This window comes from Jaculus jaculus, chromosome X, assembly GCF_020740685.1.
Source record: "Jaculus jaculus isolate mJacJac1 chromosome X, mJacJac1.mat.Y.cur, whole genome shotgun sequence".
In the NCBI taxonomy this organism is placed as follows: domain Eukaryota; kingdom Metazoa; phylum Chordata; class Mammalia; order Rodentia; family Dipodidae; genus Jaculus; species Jaculus jaculus.
Window position 1 is genome coordinate 75,589,432 of NC_059125.1, and position 20,196 is coordinate 75,609,627.

A 20,196-nucleotide genomic window follows, 5' to 3' on the forward strand; every position below is an offset into this window, starting at 1 on the left:
TCATAAATGATTTTGAAATGAAGCCTACATATGAAATTTATATGTATACAAAAGTTGTGTTTGAACATTCTCTCCAACTGCCCAATCAAAATTAGAGTGCTAGCTGGATGTGGTGGCACATACCTTTAATCCCAGAACTTGGGATGACGACTAGGCCAGTGTGAGATCTAGGCCACCCTGAGACTATATAGTGAATTTCAGGTCAGCCTGGGCTAGAATGAGACACTACCTCGAAAAACCAAAAAAATGAATAAAGAAATAGAGGACTAAAATGTTATTTTTCTAATGAATTATCAAAGCCTTTTAAGATAAAATCCCTTAAATGTTTTCTGTGCTTCATTTGTTGTTCTGATTCTTTATTTTTTAATTTAATTTAATTTTTTATCTTTTCACAATTTTTATTAACATTTTCCATGATTATAAAAAATATCCCATGATAATACCCTCCCCTCCTGCACTTTACCCTTTGAAATTCCATTCTCCATCATATTACCTCCCCATCTCAATCATTCTACTTACATAAATACAATACCATGTTGTTCTGATTCTTACATTCACATTGTTTTAAAAAATTGGTATTTTATTTGGTAGTTTTTTTATGTAAGCTTATTATTATTATTATTATTTAAGCTTATTATTTCTATGTATTTTGTTATTTTAATTCTGTTACCAGTTTCGATGATAGGATTTGACTTAAAATATAAGCTGTTTTAACTTGAAATGACAAGTAGAAGCACTTCTGCACCTTTTTCTTTATTATAAATGGATATATTAGTGCATATGAAAATATCTTACATGCAATCGTAAAGTAACAGTATTTGAGACTACTACTTGCATTAATGTTAAAAATTTACACTTTGGGGCTGGAGAGATGGCTTAGCGGTTAAGCGCTTGCCTGTGAAGCCTAAGGACCCCGGTTCGAGGCTCGGTTCCCCAGGTCCCACGTTAGCCAGATGCACAAGGGGGCGCACGCGTCTGGAGTTCGTTTGCCGAGGCTGAAAGCCCTGGCGCGCCCATTCTCTCTCTCTCCTTCTATCTGTCTTTCTCTCTGTGTCTGTCGCTCTCAAAGAAATAAATAAAAAAAAAATTTACACTTTGTTCTACAGGCTTTAATGAAAACATTGGTGTTGCATAGATTATGCAATGAATTATTTTAATAAACTTTTCCATGGCCATAAATCATATTAAGAATACATTCCAACCAGGCGTGGTGGCGCATGCCTTTAATCCCAGCACTTGGGAGGCAGAGGTAGGAGGATCGCCGAGAGTTCGAGGCCACCCTGAGACTACATAGTGAACTCCAGGTCAGCCTGAACCAGAGTGAGACCCTACCTCGAAAAAAAAAAAAAAAAAGAATACATTCCACCTACATACTGTATTTTTTCATTTTAAGTTTTGATGTTTTTCCTATACAGACATGATGTGGATGATCAGATTTAACTTAAAATGTTTGTGTATAGTTTTCCTCATGCAGCATATCTAGTCTTTTATATTGCTTTTCGACTGTATAAAACACATTTTAGTGACTGTACAATAAATCACCAAATGAATATAGTGAGGAGGTGGGAAGCATCATTTAACTTTTTAATTGTGTTTAACACTCAGTAAATGTCAGTGGTACATTTTTACTGAAATATTTTTCTTTATGTATTTTGCAGTGGATGATGTGGGAGAAAAATTAGAGCATATGGGGAGTACACCATTAAAAATCGGTAGTGATGGTTCACAAGAAGATGTTAAAGAAGATGGATTTGGTTCAGAAGTTATAAAAGTTTATATATTTAAAGCAGAGGCTGAAGATGATGTAGAAATAGGTACAAAGCCATTTTTTTTTTATTTATTTGTATACGAAAACTAGAATTAATTCTTAATCTTTCCTGGGAATTATTCTGAAATTCTCTAAGGATTAAACATTTTATAGGCTTTCTTTTCATGGTATATTTTAAAAACTACATATGAGTTCATAAATATATAGCAGGAAGGAAGGAAGAAGCAGGACATCACTCTTACATTCTTTAAGACATGAATAGAAATTTGTAACTGAAAATACAATGAATGGAAGAGGATTTGTTTTAGAGTAAGAAATTATAATGAGCATTTAAAAGCCTGGATTCTAGAGGCAGGGCAGTTTGGATTTGAATACTAATTCAGCCATTTACCTGAGTTGCCTTCAGTGATTTTCATGATCTCCTTCTGCCTCTGAGATGGATGTAAAGATAGTGATTACCTAATAAGGTTTTTATGGGGAATAATTATAAATGTAAAATTTTACATAATGTTTGCCATAAAAGTGTGTGATGTAACTGGCAACAGTTGAGCTGCATGTGGAAGTTTAAGATGTAACTTCCATGAATATTTTATTGGAACTTTTAAGTTACTAGATTTTTATGTATCTTGTATATTTGCTTTCTTATTTTAGAGTTATTCCATGATACTCTCTACTTGTATACGTGTTTTACTTTTTTAAGGTGGAACAGAAATTGTCACAGAGAGTGAGTATACGAGTGGACATTCTGTAGCTGGAGTGCTTGACCAGAGCCGAATGCAGCGAGAGAAGATGGTTTACATGGCAGTTAAAGATTCTTCTCAAGAAGAGGATGATATCAGTAAGAAAAAAAGGGCACTGTGATGACTGTTAAGAAGCAGTAGCTTAACATTAAATAACAAGAAATCAAATAGCAAGCAATTCCAAAGATAGAAGTACTATATAAAAACCAAATTCAATACAACAAGCCCTTCTAATATTTAAAAGGGAAGGGGTACTTTTGAACATCCATGCATAAATATAGTACTGAAATCAACATGGAATGCATATATACTGGAAATATACAGATGACCAATTTATTTCTGACTATTATTAGATGTGTTGCATATACTCTTTCATTTAATACTCACAATTTATCTCTGAAGTAGAAAGTATTATCCCTGTTTTATAGAAGAAATAAAGGCTCAGGACCATAATTTGTCCAAGATCATTCCAATCCTATATAACACAGCCAGACTGAATCACTGTGTAACTTTACTGCCAGTGTTCTTGCCACATGGCACTGAGCACTGTTGGCCTCACTCTGTATTTAACAATGGGAGGGCTAACTGGTTGACTCTTGTCATTGAGAGGTTAGTTTGGTAAGTATTTTTCCAAACCATTCAACTAGGATCTTGACTAAAGAAGGTTGTGGTCTCCATATACTTGTATCTTAAGAATTTCATGGGGCTAAGGACCACAGAGTAAAAATGCTACTCAGGTTTGCTTTCTGTCCATGCTTCATGTTACTTGTTTATATTTTTAATTTATTTTTTATGATAATGTTTTGCTCTTTGTCTACATTCTCTTCACCTCATTTTGCAGCTTTTCTCTAAGGTTACATCTATATCCTTGCCATGCTGAAAATCGCTGTTCTATTTTACACCGTAAGGACAAGCTGCCTTTCTTAGCATTACACTGACAGTGTTCTGCTTTACCTATGTTGCTCTCTAATAGCCACTTAAGTTTTTCTCCAGAAGCCATGGAGAGCTGGAGTCTACCTCTAATCTTGAAAGGGCTAAGTAGGAGAAGGGATACTGAAGCATAGTTTTAGCTGATAATTCTGAAATGATGTAGAAAACTGGATAAGGGGAGAAGAGGAACACTGTTTACCTACTTTACTTTCACATGTCTTTTACAGTAAATAGAAATCCCAGGTTTTGATTCAGAGGAAAAGCATAATGTCAATTCAATCATATTTATCAGATAAAATGCAAGCATATTTTCACATAAAAAAGGAAAGTAGGTAACTTAAGTTTTAACTATTTTACCCCTATATTATATTTTTTAAATGAGTATCATATAATCTTTTTCTTCTCAATGGAGTCCTTAAAAATACTACTTGAAGAGGATCCACAAATTATTAAGCACTAGCATTTATATACATATATATGTATATATAGACATATATATTTTATTTACTTTTACGCCTGTTTATTCAATTACAAGTATATTATGTTTCATTACAAACATAGTACTATCCAAATAGTGTGAGATAGTGTAAGTGACTTATAAGTGTTGTTTCTATGGAAAATGCTTTCTGGATTCCAAAGAACTGTTGGAAAAAATAATGGAATATAACCCTATTAATAAATTATGCGTGCCTTATGGGTAGTAAAATTGGTGAAAGTATTTCAAGTGCAAACGTTTTATAAATTGCAAAGCTATTTTCAGAGTCAGACATGGTGATAGATGCCTATAATCCCAGCACTTAGGAGAATGAGGCTGGAGGATAATGAATTCAAGACCCACCTGGCAAGACACTGTCTTAAAATGGATAATAAAGCCATTTTCCTAGGACTTGCTTCTAATAGAAGAAGAATCATTTTAGAAAAAAATTTGTTCACTTGTGGCACTAACTTCCAAAAGACCTATTATAAATTTAAATGAAATTTATACATTTTGAAATTTTCCAAACTGAAATGCAGAAAACTGAAAGATTTAAAATGTTTGGATTTTTACGCATTGATTAAATGCTTGGGGTTGTAAACAAGCAATTATTTCTAAAATTTAGGTTGTGCTGAAATAGCACATGATGAGTACATGGAAGTCATTGTAGGGGAAGAGGAAGGAACCTCTTTCCCTGAGATTCAGCTTGAGGACTATGATGTTAATAAAACAATTGGCCCTGTTTTCTGTGCTGCAGCACATGGTACGACACTGGCATTTTTACCTGATAAGTAAATAACATGTATTTTTATCAGCCTATAGGCAATTGAATATTCTGTGCCAATGCCACTATGAGTTGGCAAATGCAATAAATTGTTTTGCTATGAACTGATTTATCTTCAATGACTTTATATGATTTTTCTGTCACACCTTATACTATTAAAAGTAAAACTTGCTTAATGAATTTATGGTTCAGATCTGTTCTAAATTCCACCTGTATAAGTGAATGCCATAACATTTTATTTTTTTAAATAAGAATGTTCTTTTAAAAAAAAACTGATCCCCATTTGGAAAAATATTTCAGTTGCTAAGTCATGGATAATAAAATTGTGAGGTCTGAAGAGAAACATTGAAGTGTGCTTCTTTAGAAAGTATGTAAGGTTAGGTTATTTTTTTTCAATTTATTTTTTCCATTTTGCCTTAAAAAAAATCTCATTCTATGCAATATACAAGATGGTCCATGTATACTAACTACTCTTAACTAGGAAACATTTTGATATTCCCATGTATTAATTCATCTGAACTTGGTTCTTTCAAAGGTTCATTTATTCAACAGTCATATACTTAGTGAGCATCTTCATTGCTAGAGGTACCCTACAGAAATAGCTTTTAGTTTTCATTTAAAAAGTAAAACATGTAGATGCTAACATTTCTAAGAATGTTGGAAATAACCCCTATTTCATTATATGAGATTATTAATCTATGGGAATAGAAGTACTCAAAAAAATTTATACCATTGGAGGAGTAGTAGCAAAAGTAAAATTTTGTAGATTAAAACCTACAAAATGTGCTATTATCAACTACAATCAGTATATCAGCTTATAATTAGTCCCTTTTTTAGGAGATGAAAGAAGAGTTTCCCGAAGGTATGAAGACTGCCAAACATCAGGTGAGAGAGCATTGTATGTGAGATATATATTGGGCTTTTCATACTGCTTCTTAAGTAAAATTAATTAGCATATATCTGTGGGTACATTTGGCTACATGTGATGGATTATTATTTGGAAGATTGTAAGAGTTACATAGAACTTTGCCTCTTTCAGTAGTTAATTTATATATGAATGTAATGTGTATTAATTTGTGAATACAATTCATTTTATATTTCTCTGAAGACAGAAGAAAATTATACAGTTTCCCTTATTGGACATAAAATGTTATCATGGGAAAAATATAAAATTCAAATAACCTAGACAAGGGAATAAAATTTCCTCTTTATGTATGCATGTCACCTTAATTTATTAGTTTTAATGTGCGATATATATTGTTTTTCTGTAATTGATCTCTTTCTTTTTCATAACCAAGGAGTCTTTTACTCATGACAAATTCCATGATTGTTCTGTTTTTACCCTCAGGAAATATTTGACTTCCTAATCTTTAATGTATATTTCACAAAGGAATTAATAAAAAACACATCACAACATATATGATCAATCAACAGTTTTATAAATTTTCATTTTTAAACATAATTGCATAGTATGATAGATTTGTATCACTTGTTCCATTCAAACTGCAGCAAATTACCTGTCACATCTATTTTAATCCTTAAATTGAATCTAAATAGTTAATTAAATAATCTAAATAGTTAAATTAGAAATCATATACACTGTTGTAAAGCATATATGTATGATATATTGTATTTTTATTTTTATGTTCATTTACCATGAGCACATTTGTTTAGTGATACATGTATGTTCCTTGCTAAATTTTATTAATGGGTCTTCATATGCTTCTTCAAGCTTCCCTCCAAGAGAAACTGATCCAATGTCAAAATTTTGTATAGGTTCATAAATAAAGTTTCTCATGTTATATAAAAGTTAAAATCAATTTCATTCAATATCCTATTTAATGTGCTTTAATATATGAAGAAGTGAATTAATGAGAATGAGAAGATGGACATGGGATATACTTTATGAAGTTTAGTACAATGGCAGCTTGGTACCATGTGAAGTGTAGTAATTCATCTTTCAAAACCAAAAAAAAAGCATAAATATCAGCAATTGAGCAGTATTTTGATTTTTAATTTTTTTAGCAAATACTTTGGATTCTGCATTAGAAAACAGAAGCAGCACTGCAGCACAGTATCTTCAAATTTGCGACAGCATTAACACAAACAAAGTCCTCAAACAAAAAGTCAAGAAGAGGAGAAGGGGAGAAACAAGACAGTGGCAGACAGGTAAAATATTTCCATTTTACAAATATTAATAATGTTTCATATTGTAACCCAAGTAGGAAAATTGCTTGCTTACAAGATGCTCTCCATGTACCTGATTGTGTTAGATAAATATACTGTGTTTCTTAACAGTGTATGGCTGGTAATTAGTAAATCCATTCTTGTTCCTTATTCAAAAGACATTTTCAAAGATAATATCCAGATTGATTTAATTACTAAGATTACTGAATTCTGGTTCACAAAGTTCATGTGATGGTCGATTCGGGGGGTGATTACTCCAGGGTAGAGAACTACTCATTAAATTTAGTGAGCTACTTTCTACAAATTGTTTGTAATGTGCATTTTTATCTTGTAGGATTTTATTAAACTATTGTAGTTTTCACATAGTAAATGTTAGTTACTTTTGGTACCTTTGTTGCAAAATCTTTTCAAACAATCTGATCAAATGTCACACTTTCCTTTATTTTTTTATCTAGCTGTTATAATAGGTCCTGATGGACAGCCACTGACTGTATACCCCTGCCATATTTGCACAAAAAAGTTTAAATCCAGGGGATTCTTAAAAAGGCACATGAAGAATCATCCTGATCATTTGATGAGAAAAAAATACCAGTGTACAGATTGTGACTTTACAACTAACAAGAAAGTGAGTTTTCACAACCACCTAGAAAGCCATAAGCTTATAAACAAAGTTGACAAAACCCATGAATTTACAGAATACACTCGACGATACAGAGAGGCAAGTCCACTGAGTTCCAACAAACTAATCTTAAGAGACAAGGAGCCGAAGATGCACAAGTGCAAATACTGTGACTATGAAACTGCAGAGCAAGGCCTGCTGAACAGGCATTTGTTGGCTGTTCACAGCAAGAATTTTCCTCATGTCTGTGTGGAATGTGGAAAGGGTTTTCGACATCCTTCCGAACTCAAGAAACATATGAGAACCCATACTGGTGAGAAGCCATATCAGTGTCAGTATTGTATCTTCAGGTGTGCAGATCAATCAAATCTGAAAACTCACATTAAGTCTAAGCATGGTAGCAATTTGCCATATAAATGTGAGCATTGTCCTCAGGCGTTTGGTGACGAGAGAGAGCTGCAACGCCATTTGGATTTATTTCAAGGACATAAAACGCATCAGTGTCCCCATTGTGATCATAAGAGCACCAACTCAAGTGACCTTAAAAGGCACATCATATCTGTCCATACCAAGGATTTTCCTCACAAATGTGAAGTCTGTGATAAAGGTTTCCATCGTCCTTCCGAGCTCAAAAAACATAGTGATATTCATAAGGGTAGGAAGATTCATCAGTGTAGGCACTGTGACTTTAAAACATCTGATCCATTCATTCTTAGTGGCCATATTCTTTCAGTTCATACTAAGGATCAGTCTTTGAAATGTAAAAGGTGCAAGAGAGGGTTCCGACAACAAAATGAGCTAAAGAAGCATATGAAGACCCATACTGGAAGGAAGATTTACCAATGTGAATATTGTGAATACAGCACTACAGATGCATCTGGCTTTAAACGACATGTGATTTCAATACACACGAAAGACTATCCCCACAGGTGTGAATTCTGCAAGAAGGGATTCCGTAGGCCATCAGAAAAAAATCAGCATATTATGAGGCACCACAAGGAGGCTCTTATGTAGTAAGATCAATATAAAAAAAGGGGTATTTAGGAAATAAGATATGCTCTTTGGAGGAAAATCTGTTTTATCTGGTTTCAGAACTTGATATTTAAACTTTACATTCTTTGTATTAAAGATCTTAAAATGTTTGAATTGGCAGGGGAATCACATAGCCCTTTGAAAATGATGTAACAAATTTAATAAGCAACATAAGATGTTGCAGACAAACATAAGTGTGTATTCAACAGTATTATATGCATAACTACAGAAGGGAGAAAGACACCTTATTTGATTGGTTACACTACAGATAAATGTTTCTTAAAAGAGAATACATAACTAAGGACGTTAACAATGCTTTACTGTAGCAAGCAAGCCTCATTTTTATGCAATGTTAGAGAAGGGTGTGAAAATAAAATGCAGTCATCCATCAGTCACTTATTCATTGAGCCTTTTATACTGTACCTGGACATTGAATTCCAGAAATGACAATTTTATGTATTCATTAAAAGGAATCTCACTATAAAGTTACATTAATCAGTACTGATAAAAACGAATTTCAGAGCTGCTGAGAATTTATCACAGGGCAGGATATTTAAGTTATAGCATTCTGTGTGATATCTGAGGCAAAATTTAATAAATATTAGGTTCCCTTTTTGATCAAGTAAACTCATGATGGCATATATAACAGAAGTATATTTGAGTCAAATGTGGCTTTCTACAATGGATGCAACTATAGTGTTGCAAACAAAATCAGCACTATGTTTCTTAATAATCTCAATGTTAAATTGAGAAAACGGTTTTCTTAAATATTATAATGTTTAGGATTTTTAGGACAGTCTTAGCAAGTATGGCTGTTCTAGTCTTACTTGCCCTAATGTTTAAAGGTGCAATTTTATGCCATTATTAAAATTTTTGATTTTTAAAATCTATATATCATATTCTTAACATGACTTTTCAATATTAGGAAGTATTTATGCAGTATTTAACAGAACAATATGCTGCCAATAGATTTTGGAGGTGGATATTCAGTTTACAGTGTATAAATTGAAAATATGCATCCCTTTAACAACGCTTTGTGTTAGCATGCTGCAAATCAAAATGGCGCTTAATATTAAAGCTGGTTTAGGAAATTTTAATAAAAATCCTGTTCATAAATGTAATGCATATGATGTGTACTTTTAAGTTTTAGTTGGTTTTAGTTTACATTCAGCTGTTCAACATAATTCAAATGTAATTTAACTTCATGCTATATTGTGGCTTTGTGTTTAAATAATATTCACTTTTCTGTTTTTGCACCAGATAAGAATCAGTTACTTGAAAAAAATTTTTTATCTTTCTTAACTTCAGAATATTAAATTTGGGAAATCTACTAAAATTGTGCGTTATGTGGATGTAAATGATGTACACGCTGTAAAATAAGATTGTCAATGTTATGTGGAATTATTATTTCTAAATGTTATTCATTGAAATGAGAATACAATAAAAAGCATTTATTGCACTTCCAGGTTTTAAATTTTATTTAAAGTTGTGTTGTAATGTTCATTCATTATTAAAAACTTTTTCACTTAAAATTTCTCTTAGGGAGTTTGGTTCTTTTCTTAACATCCTTGAATTTGGGGAATTAACAATCTGAGCTCATTTAAACTTATGATGATTATGACTTCTTTACTTCCTCAAGAGTACATTATTTGTTACCACCATGAAATACTATAAAAGAATGTCAGAGCCACATGTTGGGTCATGATATACAGAGACATTTATCTTACCCATAACTGTGGACTAACTCCACAAGGCATGACCCATATACCTCAACAAGGAGGGGCCAAAGGGAGGGGGTAGATCATGGATGAGCCTAATAATGGTACCAAACTGCCTGTACTTGCAGAATAGAAAACTAATAAAAAATTTTTTAAAAAAGAAAATTACAAATCTATATTAAAGTTTTCTATGCTTTAGGTGAAATAATTTAAAATATTACATAATTTCAAATAACATAAACTAAACAAAATACTGGTTATATATTTTATGGACAAAAATTATGACATGAAAGCAAAAGTGAAAATGTCTAGGTGAACAAAGTTGACTAATAAGAGGAAAAGGAGGAAAGTAAAGGGATATTAACAATAAGATGCCCAATGTACAATATATACTTGTATAAAAATGTCCTTATATAACAATACCATGTACAATGAATATACACAATGAAAATTTTTCAAGAACAACTCTTGATTATAACAGCACAATTATTTTTCTGAAATAAAGGTGAAAAATCTGTGTAAATAAGTATATAATTACTTATGAATATATATACATGTATATTTAAACATTTCCAACCAACTAACAGAATATTAAGACTACTGTGATATTTTTGTTTTTGATATCTTAACAAATTTAGATGATGAAAGTTACATGGTTTATGCATTTCTTAAATTTTTAAAATAATTTTGTTAGTACATATTCATTATGCAAATGATGGGCTTTACAATAACATTTTTGTTCAAGAATATCATATATTTGACCATATCCATCCCCTATTACCCTCTCATGTCATATGTGTGTGTGTGTGTGTGTGTGTGTGTAATCAAGGTTGAACACATAAATCATGTGGTATTTGCCTTTTTGGATCTGGATTAGAATGCTTACTATGATGATTTCTAATTCCATCATTCTGCATTTTAAATAAATAAATTTCAGTTTTCTTTTTACAAAAAGAAATACTATAAATAAAAAGTCCCATTTTAAGACCAGAGATATACTATTTTAATGAAAAAGTAAAATTTCTTAGTCTTTTTACAGGTTGCAGCCCCAGTGAATGAGCATATGTAAATATGTTCCCAGTATACATTTAAAAGGAAAAATACTGATTCAATCACTTGGGGAAAATTCTGAAAATAAGCCTACAATATGCAGTTGCTATGCACTACAGTATTTAACAGAATTCATATTATATTTGTAAATATAGCACTATATATTGTTTGCTTTGTTACAATCCACACAGTTGACTTATTGTTCTTTAAAACTCATTAATGGAAGAAGAAATCTATTAGCTTTACATATTAGACAAGCAATTGTCTAAATTAGTTTATAAAGTTCCCATAGAGAAATAGTTAAAATAATTATTCTGATTCCATTGTAGGGACTACAAACATGTGCTTCTATTGGGATCCTCTGTGTTGACACTCTGTCAGAATTATGGTATTCTATTCCATAGAAGCATGCAGTGCTATTCCTGCTCACTTTGATGCCCTTGCTTAAATAACCATAGGTAAGTGGACAGAGGGAATCCTTGCTGACAACATAGCATTAAAAGCAAGACAAAGAAATATACAAATGCAAATGCTCTAAGAGGAAACTAACATTGATTAGGCAGTGGTGAGGTGATTCACACACATTCCAACACTAGGGAGGCTGAGATAGGATTGCTGTGAATTCAAGGACATCCAGGGCTAGAGTGAGACCCTGCCATGAAGAATAAAACAATAAAAAGGGAAGGTGAGTATATTCTTCTTTTCCTTTTCGAGATACAGTTTCACTCTAACTCAAGCTGACCTGGAATTCACTCTAGTCCCAGAGTGGCCTTGAACTCATGAGGATCCTCCTACCTCTGCCTCATGAGTGGTGGGATTAAAGGTGTACACCACCATGGCCGGCTATTATATTCTTTTTTTAATTTTTTTTTCTGATAGCACAAAATAGTTAATTTTTAACTGGAAAAAAACATTAAAGAAATCAAATATTACTTGTAATGATATATTGTGGGAATTATGTGCCATTTCAGAAAGTCATTTCAAAACATGCACTTTCGGGGCTGGAGAGATAGTTTAGTGGTTAAGGACTTGCCTGTGAAGCATAAGGACTAAGGCTCGATTCCCCAGGACCCACATTAGCCAGATGCACAAGGGGGCACACGCGTCTGGAGTTCGTTTGTAGTGGCTGGAGGCCCTGGTGAACCCATTTTCTCTCTCTATATATGCTTATTTCTTTCTCTGTTGCTCTCAAATAAATATTAACAAAATTTAAAACAAAAAAAACATTCACTTTCAAAAGAATTTTCATATTCAAAAGAATTCTAATCTTTGTAAATTGGAATGGGAAAAAGTTTTAAAGATTTTCTATGGTGATTAAAACTTAAGTACAAGATTTATTGTTCATGTTTGCAAATTAATACAGATAAAAATCCCATTATAATGGTGGGAAAATGTTTTATGGAATCATGTTTAAACTTAGAAAATTAGATTTGTAAAACACACACACACAAAGAATTCTAATTTGAGGCAGAAACCTACCGCTTGTATCACCTAGAAGCCAAAGCTTTATCAAAGTCCCATATTTCGTAGTTGATGCCAAGAAGTCCTTGGGGGATAGGAAGATGGCTCCGTGGTAAAAACATTTGTTGAACAAGAATGAGGACATGAATTCAATTCCTAGCACTGATGATCATAAACACACAAGTCTGTAAGCCAAGTGGTGAGCAGCTTGCAGTGCCTAGGAGCTTGCGGTCTGCCTATCTAACCAAAAACTGGCATTCTCTCCAGGTTCACTGAAAGACTGTCAATGAAATAAGACATAAGAGCTATAGAGGAGGCCACCCGGCATCCTTCTGACCTCTTTATGCATGTATGTATGTGGAGTATGCATCTGCATATACCACACAAACATAAATTTCTTTCTGGTTTATTTGTTTTAGGATATTGCCTGTTCAAACCAATATATTCATCTAAATGATGAAAACTTCCTGATGAAAATATAAAACTTTTTTTTCTGCACACTTTGTATTAGAACTTCCACAAAGGCCATAGAGATGCTTAGCGTATTTTCATTTAGACACATAAACAAAATGCATGCCAGTGTGCAGTCTCCATTTTGCTTGACATATCTAAAGTGAAAACATACTTGAATAGAAATCAGATAAATAGACATCCTGACTTTTCTTTGAGTAACTGCATGATATTTATGTGAAGAAAGGACATCACTCCTATTTCTCCTATTTGCATTGATCTTGCAAATTGAACATATATTTGAGTCTACACACACACACACACACACACACACACACACACACACACACACACACATATATATGTATGTGGACTCAAATACATAGAGCATCTCAACAAATTTTGTAACAAAGTTTTAAAAGTTCAATAGTATGAAGATCTTCTATATGACTATCAGTTGAACAAATGAGCTAAAAAGTGTTTTCTTAACTTACCAGTTAATTTTGGATACTTTCATCTGTTAATATTTTTGGAAAAATCATACCTATTCTCATGTTCATATACTAGTGGTGGCCATTTTTCTATCATGGCAATAAAAAACTTCTTCCTATATCCTTTTAAATGGGTGAATTACTCAATACACTTTTGCTACAGTTACATATTAGTAGGTAACAGCAGAGAAACTACTCTATTTTGACAATAATGAGAAATTTTAATAATACAAAAATATTAATATTTTATAGGATATTGATGAAGCAGTAACTTTATTCATAAATAGAACTTAACATTTAACCCATGTGATAATATCAATGTCTTTTGGTTTCATATCAATACATATTTGAATATTTCTTCTTTATAGTTTCACTTAGCCAAGCATCTAATCAACATTTATGATGACATGTTAAAAGTGGATAATTTTATAATATTTATAAAGCATTGAAGAATTCAATACAGATCTTGAGGATATTTTAGTACAAATATTGCATTAATCTAAACTTTGACAAAGAAAATATAATAAGTCTTAGCTTTAGCCAGATGAAGTTAAATTATGAGATTTCACTCTTGAGATATATTTAACAAGTATATGTGTTAATTTTAAAGTCATTAGAATACAACTGACAAACATAAATACATTAAAGACTATTAAAAATATTTGTTCTAAGTAAGATAAGGCTACCATGTTTGTTATTGCTATTTGAATTTTTCTAATCTTTAATGTCTGTACAATATCACAATATTATATATGCCTACCACTATGACAAGTCTGTTTTCTATCTGCCCCACTATTACAATACCATTTTCTATGACTTGAAGAAAATGAATGGGTTCATTTGGAGAGCATATGCTCTGAAAGGACAGATTTGCCCCTGTACTTTCATGCACTTATACCCAAGTAGTATAACATGTAGTTATTTTAAAAGATCTCATTTCCTTAATGAAATGAGCTACCACCTTTGAGTTAGCTGTTTCCAAGGCATGCTGTTAGCACTACTGAACTGTCTCTTTTTTTATCACAGGCTTAGTGTAAGAAAAGTACATTTAAACTGTATATATCATGCTCTAGCTAAACTACTTTTTAAAAATTTAATTGTCTTTTGCCTCTCTTTTGCTAATAACCACCATTAAATATTGTAGCTAAATTGTACTTCTAACATGAGAAAAAAATCTTCTAATGGAATAACTTGTAAAATCTCTATCCCTACAAAATAGTTCAATATCTAGGAAGCAGCATATAGGAAAAATAGTGAGTTATTTTATACACTGCCTGAAATTAAATTTTAAACATAGTCTGCTGTTATGTTAAATAGATAAATGTAATGAAAGGTTTCAAGTCTCCTAAGTGAGTAAAGCAAGTCATCTGCAGAATGAAGTCATTCATTAGATTCATTGATAGTACCATGGTTCACAATTTTGAGTGGTCATTAGTAATAGAAAAATGACAAAATACAGATGCAGACACAAAACCTCCTTTGAGTTGTACTGTAAAGTGGATCCATTCATGGCTAGAAAAGAAAAACAAATCTTAAAATTAGTTCACCATTGGTTTATGACATTTCCATTATTATTAAATGCACACATTGAACATTATTCATTGTGATATGTGTAACTTTTAAGGAAAAGTGTTGTACATTTTTGATACATTTTTATGTTATTTAATGAGATAATATTCTATTTCTCTGACTTTAGTCATGGTATATGCTTCACATGACTATATAAAGGGCGTGGTGGTGCACGCCTTTAATCCTAGCACTCAGGAGGCAGAGGTAGGATTGCGGTGAGTTCGAGGCAACCCTAAGACTCCATCTCCGTAGTGAATTTCAGGTCAGCCTGGGCTTGAGTGAAACCCTACCTCGAAAAAAAAACAAAAAAAAAACAAAAACAAAAAAAAAACAAGGGAATAGGATTGAATATATTTTCCTCTTTAGTGTTCTATCTAGGGGTTACATATATGCTGAAATATGTGTGGTAATAGAGAGATGTAAACTTAATATATTTTGAACTGCAACCAGTTTCTAGAGCCCCTGCAGATATTACCAATATATTTTTGATACAGAGCCAAGGAATGCCTACTATTTTAGACCTTTTATTTTTCTATTTCTTCTAGTTTTACAACCCCTGAGGTACATGTGGTTGGAAGCAACAGTTTTTTTCTGAATATTTTCAGCATCATATTACACTTGAATGACAGGTTTTACATCATATGCTGACTTATTTTGCTATTCACCTGGCTACTAAATCATTAAGTACCCTTTGTCAATTGATGTTAGTAATGATTAGCTAATTAATAACCTTAAAAACAACATATCTGAAAGCTTAAATGAAGCGTACTTTTTGGTTTAAGATTTACTGTATAGTGGTTGTTTCTGTTGATGATTTACAAGATTGGGAGGTCGGTTGTTGTTTAAAGAACTTTAGAGCTAGAATCATCACGTTTCCATTATTTGCATAAGTATTTAAACTTGTGTGACACTAAGATATTTTTAGTGAGTTATTTAATACTTAATATTTTAGCAATAGATCTGAAGTGAATTTTAAGATTTATTCAAATATCTCTGTAGAATACTAAATTAGTATTGGTATATTTATTGTCACTGTGCTTACCAAAATATAATAAGTGCATAAATTACATAATTTATAATTTATAAGGGCTGAGCTCTCAAATTAAGCAGGTATGCAAGGACACCCAGCTCCTGAAGCAGAACATTATTAATAAATCAGATGTCCTCATGCTCCACTGCAGTAAGTCCCCACCTTCCATGTGCAATCAACTACTTCTTGACATTGAAAACCATAGATTGTTTTGCCTTTTTTTTTTTAGTATGTAAACAATTTGTCAGGGGCATGGCTTTAACATAACAATGAAAAGGCAATTTTAAGTCAAATTATATATAGTTCTGGATCTTGGATTTGAAAATATTTTTTCCTGTCCATTTGTCCATGACAAATATCATACTTCTATGCTATCAGTGAACTGATATTAGACTTTCTTGCAAGAAGATAGGAGTACATAATTTAACAAAAGTTCAAGAGTACTTTGTTGTATTAGAAGAGTTTCCCAAGCTAGTACTATGAATATTTTGATCTGGATAATTCTTAGTGTGAGGGACTGGACAATGTTGGTTACCTATGGCTTCTAACCATTAGATGCCAATATAGCCATCTTCTGGTTACAAAACCAAAAATGCCTCCAAACATTGGTAAATGTCCCAGAACTGGGAGGTAGTTGCTACTATGGATAACAGCTGTGCTAAAGAATATTTATTTCCTCTGTGAGAATCACTGCTTAACAAGTTAATAAATCTGAAGTAGAAGTTTTAGAAAAATAACTGACAATCATTTATAAAAATGGTTTTAATTATTGCTCCTTAGTTATAGGTTGAATTACTAAGAACGATGGTGGCATCCATATTATCTGGCCATGTTGAAGTATATTGTATAAGGTAGATATTAGAATAAATGACTAAAGGACTATTCATTTTCACTTTATGAGATATATAATGGGAGACACAAATCCTCAAAATTTTAAAATCTTCAAAATTTAAGGAAATAGAATCTAACGTATAGGCATAATACTCAAGATTACAGAACCAATATTATTAAAACGTCTCTTATTCTCTATTTATCTTCATAATTGTCTATGGCATTTGATATTTTTACCCCAGTTTTCAAAAGCTGTGAAGATATAGTCAGAATTGGGCTAAAATGCCCACATAAACTTACACAAGTCCATTTGTCTTCTGTTTTCTCAATCACAATAGTCTGTGTGTCACTACCTGGTGGTATATATTCATAGTCATCATACAGAAGGCCTAGGATTGGATACTGTGTCCTGTACCTATATACCACAAAAGAATTAGAAGTAATATGAGAAAATAAGTTTTTTTTTTGTCATTTCTAGTTCTATTACCCTAATTAAATCAATATATCTCTGAATAACTTGTTTTTTTTTTCAATAAAAGAAATTCCTTCTCAATAGGCATAATTGCTGTATTATTCTTTTCTTTTTGAGGTAGGGTCTCACTCTAGCCCAGGCCAACCTGGAATTCACTATGGAGTCTCAGGGTGGCCTAGAACTCTTGGCGATCCTCCTACCTCTGCTTCCCGAGTGCTGGGATTAAAGGCATACACCACCAGGCTACTACATTATTCTTAGGTAAATATAGGAGAAACTTAAGTGCCTTAGCATGATGGATCACTGACAGAACAGGACAATGATAGTACCAAAGAGATACAAGTTATATTGGTACTAAAAGTACCTAACACCCTGTGGGCGAGATTTTCTTGGTTACAGTATAGAGACAAGAAAATCAAATAGATTCCAGAAATCTTAGCAAGCTGAAGTACAGAGAACATAAATATGAACAGAGCTTGTGGAACAGAAGACCAAACAGTAGAAAGCTCCAAAGTGACAGAGCTAGAGGTTAGGAGATCTGTAAAAGATTTTTTGTAACTGAGTAAGTACTTACTAGTATATGTGTGTGAAGAAACTATCAAAGCCAGGAAAATGCCATTGCAACAAAGCAGGACAGCAATTTCTAAAGCTTCCAAAAGGTTGGTAATATGAACATGTCACTAACAAGAATGAAAACAACATCTAACACAGGGGTATCCTTAGCACAGATTATTGTCTTATTAGTGTGATATAGACTATAGTTTTAACAGGTTGGGAGGAAGACTTGATTATACTAATTTTCCAAGTAGCTTAATTTTGTCTCATAAAAGAGCTCCCAAATATATATATTGGTTTTCGAGGTACGGTCTCACTGTAGCCCAGGCTGACCTGGAATTCACTATGGAGTCTCAGGGTGGCCTCGAACTCATGGTGATCCTCCTACCTCTGCCTCCCGAGTGCTGGGATTAAAGGCATGCGCCACAACGCCTGGCCCAAATATTTTAATACCAAAAAATCCAGAATTCCATAATATGATATTCAATAAAAAATCATATTTATGTGAAGAAATGGGAAGATAGGAGTAATAATGAAGGGAAAAATAAATTAGTGCAAACATACCACTGAAATGAGTAGAGATGTATATTTATTAGAAAAATATATTATAACAAAAATATTCATGAAATTAGATAAAAGTCTGGATATATGAAATAAGTTGATATTATAAAGATTAAAAATACTTTGAATGAGTGTAACAGAAAATTAGCCACTAAAGAAAATAAGACTAATAAATTTAAATATATTAAGAGAATTTGTTCAAAATGAAACATAAGAAAAAATGAAAACAGAAACACAACATGTATTATCTATAGAGAATGAGAATTTCCATAATGGAAATGCCCTAATAATTTCAAAGTCTGATGAAATACTAAAGCAGACATATTGTGGAAGTAAAGTCAAATTCAAGAAAAAGATACACCAGGAACACGAAAGAGGCTTTTCATTATCAGATCGTTGAAAACAAGGGATAGAATATCTTAAAATAGCTAGATAACACAGAACACTAAAAGGAGGGAAATAAGTAGACAACTCTATAAGATTAACACCAAACTTCTTGTCAGACAGTAAGTCAAAATATAAAGTGATGGCATCTTTAAATATTTCTAAAAAGAAACTGTCAGCTTGTTCTTCTATGCACAGTAAAAAGGGGCAGTAGCTTTCCCACTTCCTCTTATTGACAATTTAAGTACTCTTTATCAAATATGTTTGAAAATATTAATGGAAAATTTCAGGAATAAAATCTTAAATTTTAAATATTACACCATTCTAAGTAGGGTAATGAGTTCTTGTAGTGTCCTACTCTATTCTGGGTATGAATTATTCCATTATTCAATATACTTATATACTCCCCACCTATTAGTAACCTTCTCGTATTCATATATTGGAAGTATGTACCTTGTATTTTGATTTTTTTAAGAGATGAAAGTTAAAAAAATTTTCCTTGAGTCTGAGAAGTGACTTTTAACTTTCAAACAGTGCTGGGACTGTTAATGAACATAGGGACATTTGAAGTTGTACTAGCTGTATTTTGCATAATGAGATGGCTATGAGCTTAGGGCACGGGGTGGAATATTATGATTTGAATGTAAAATGTCCCCCACAGGTCATGTGTTTGAGTGCTCGATATCCAGCTCTTGCCACCATTTGGCATGTGTGTAGGACCTATAGGAAGTGGAGCCTTGCTGGAGGAAATGGGTCACTAGGGAAAGGCCTCAAGATTGTATAGCCTGGCACCACTTATTCACCTTCTGTTTGCTGCCTCTGGTAGTAATGTGAGTAGCCCACCATGATAGAATATAGCTCCTGGAAACTGTAAGTCAGAATGGAATCTTTCCTTCTGTGTTACTTTTTGTCAGGTGTTTGGTTACAGCAGCAGAAAATCACTAATAAGGATAGACAAAACCTTAAACTGTGAAACAACAATCCATACATCTGGGTTGGAGAGATGACTTAGAAGTTAAAGTGCTTGCCTGAGAAACGTAAGGTCCCAGATTCAATTTCCCAGTACCCACATAAGCCAGATGCACGAGG

At 32.6% G+C, this 20,196-nt stretch overlaps 2 protein-coding genes across 3 annotated transcripts in view; one reads left to right on the forward strand and one right to left on the reverse strand.

The window, feature by feature from the left end:
- Positions 1-9,994, forward strand: part of Znf711 (zinc finger protein 711) — a 32,902-nt gene extending 22,908 nt beyond the window's left edge. The window contains exons 4-9 of one of the 2 annotated variants that reach the window (XM_004669602.2): positions 1,659-1,814; positions 2,469-2,606; positions 4,539-4,676; positions 5,535-5,582; positions 6,723-6,866; positions 7,340-9,994. In XM_004669602.2, coding sequence (XP_004669659.2) covers positions 1,659-1,814; positions 2,469-2,606; positions 4,539-4,676; positions 5,535-5,582; positions 6,723-6,866; positions 7,340-8,517 — 1,802 coding nt within the window. In that variant the 3' untranslated portion in view covers positions 8,518-9,994. The remainder of the gene's footprint in view (positions 1-1,658; positions 1,815-2,468; positions 2,607-4,538; positions 4,677-5,534; positions 5,583-6,722; positions 6,867-7,339) is intronic. The other variant, XM_045140881.1, reaches the window with a different exon arrangement.
- A 4,281-nt stretch (positions 9,995-14,275) lies between these two features.
- Pof1b (POF1B actin binding protein) overlaps positions 14,276-20,196 on the reverse strand; it is a 90,734-nt gene continuing 84,813 nt past the window's right edge. The window contains exons 16-17 of the mRNA XM_004669612.2: positions 17,436-17,550; positions 14,276-15,217 (exon numbers count right to left, since the gene is read on the reverse strand). Of these exons, the coding sequence (XP_004669669.2) occupies positions 15,212-15,217; positions 17,436-17,550 (121 nt within the window). The 3' untranslated portion in view covers positions 14,276-15,211. The remainder of the gene's footprint in view (positions 15,218-17,435; positions 17,551-20,196) is intronic.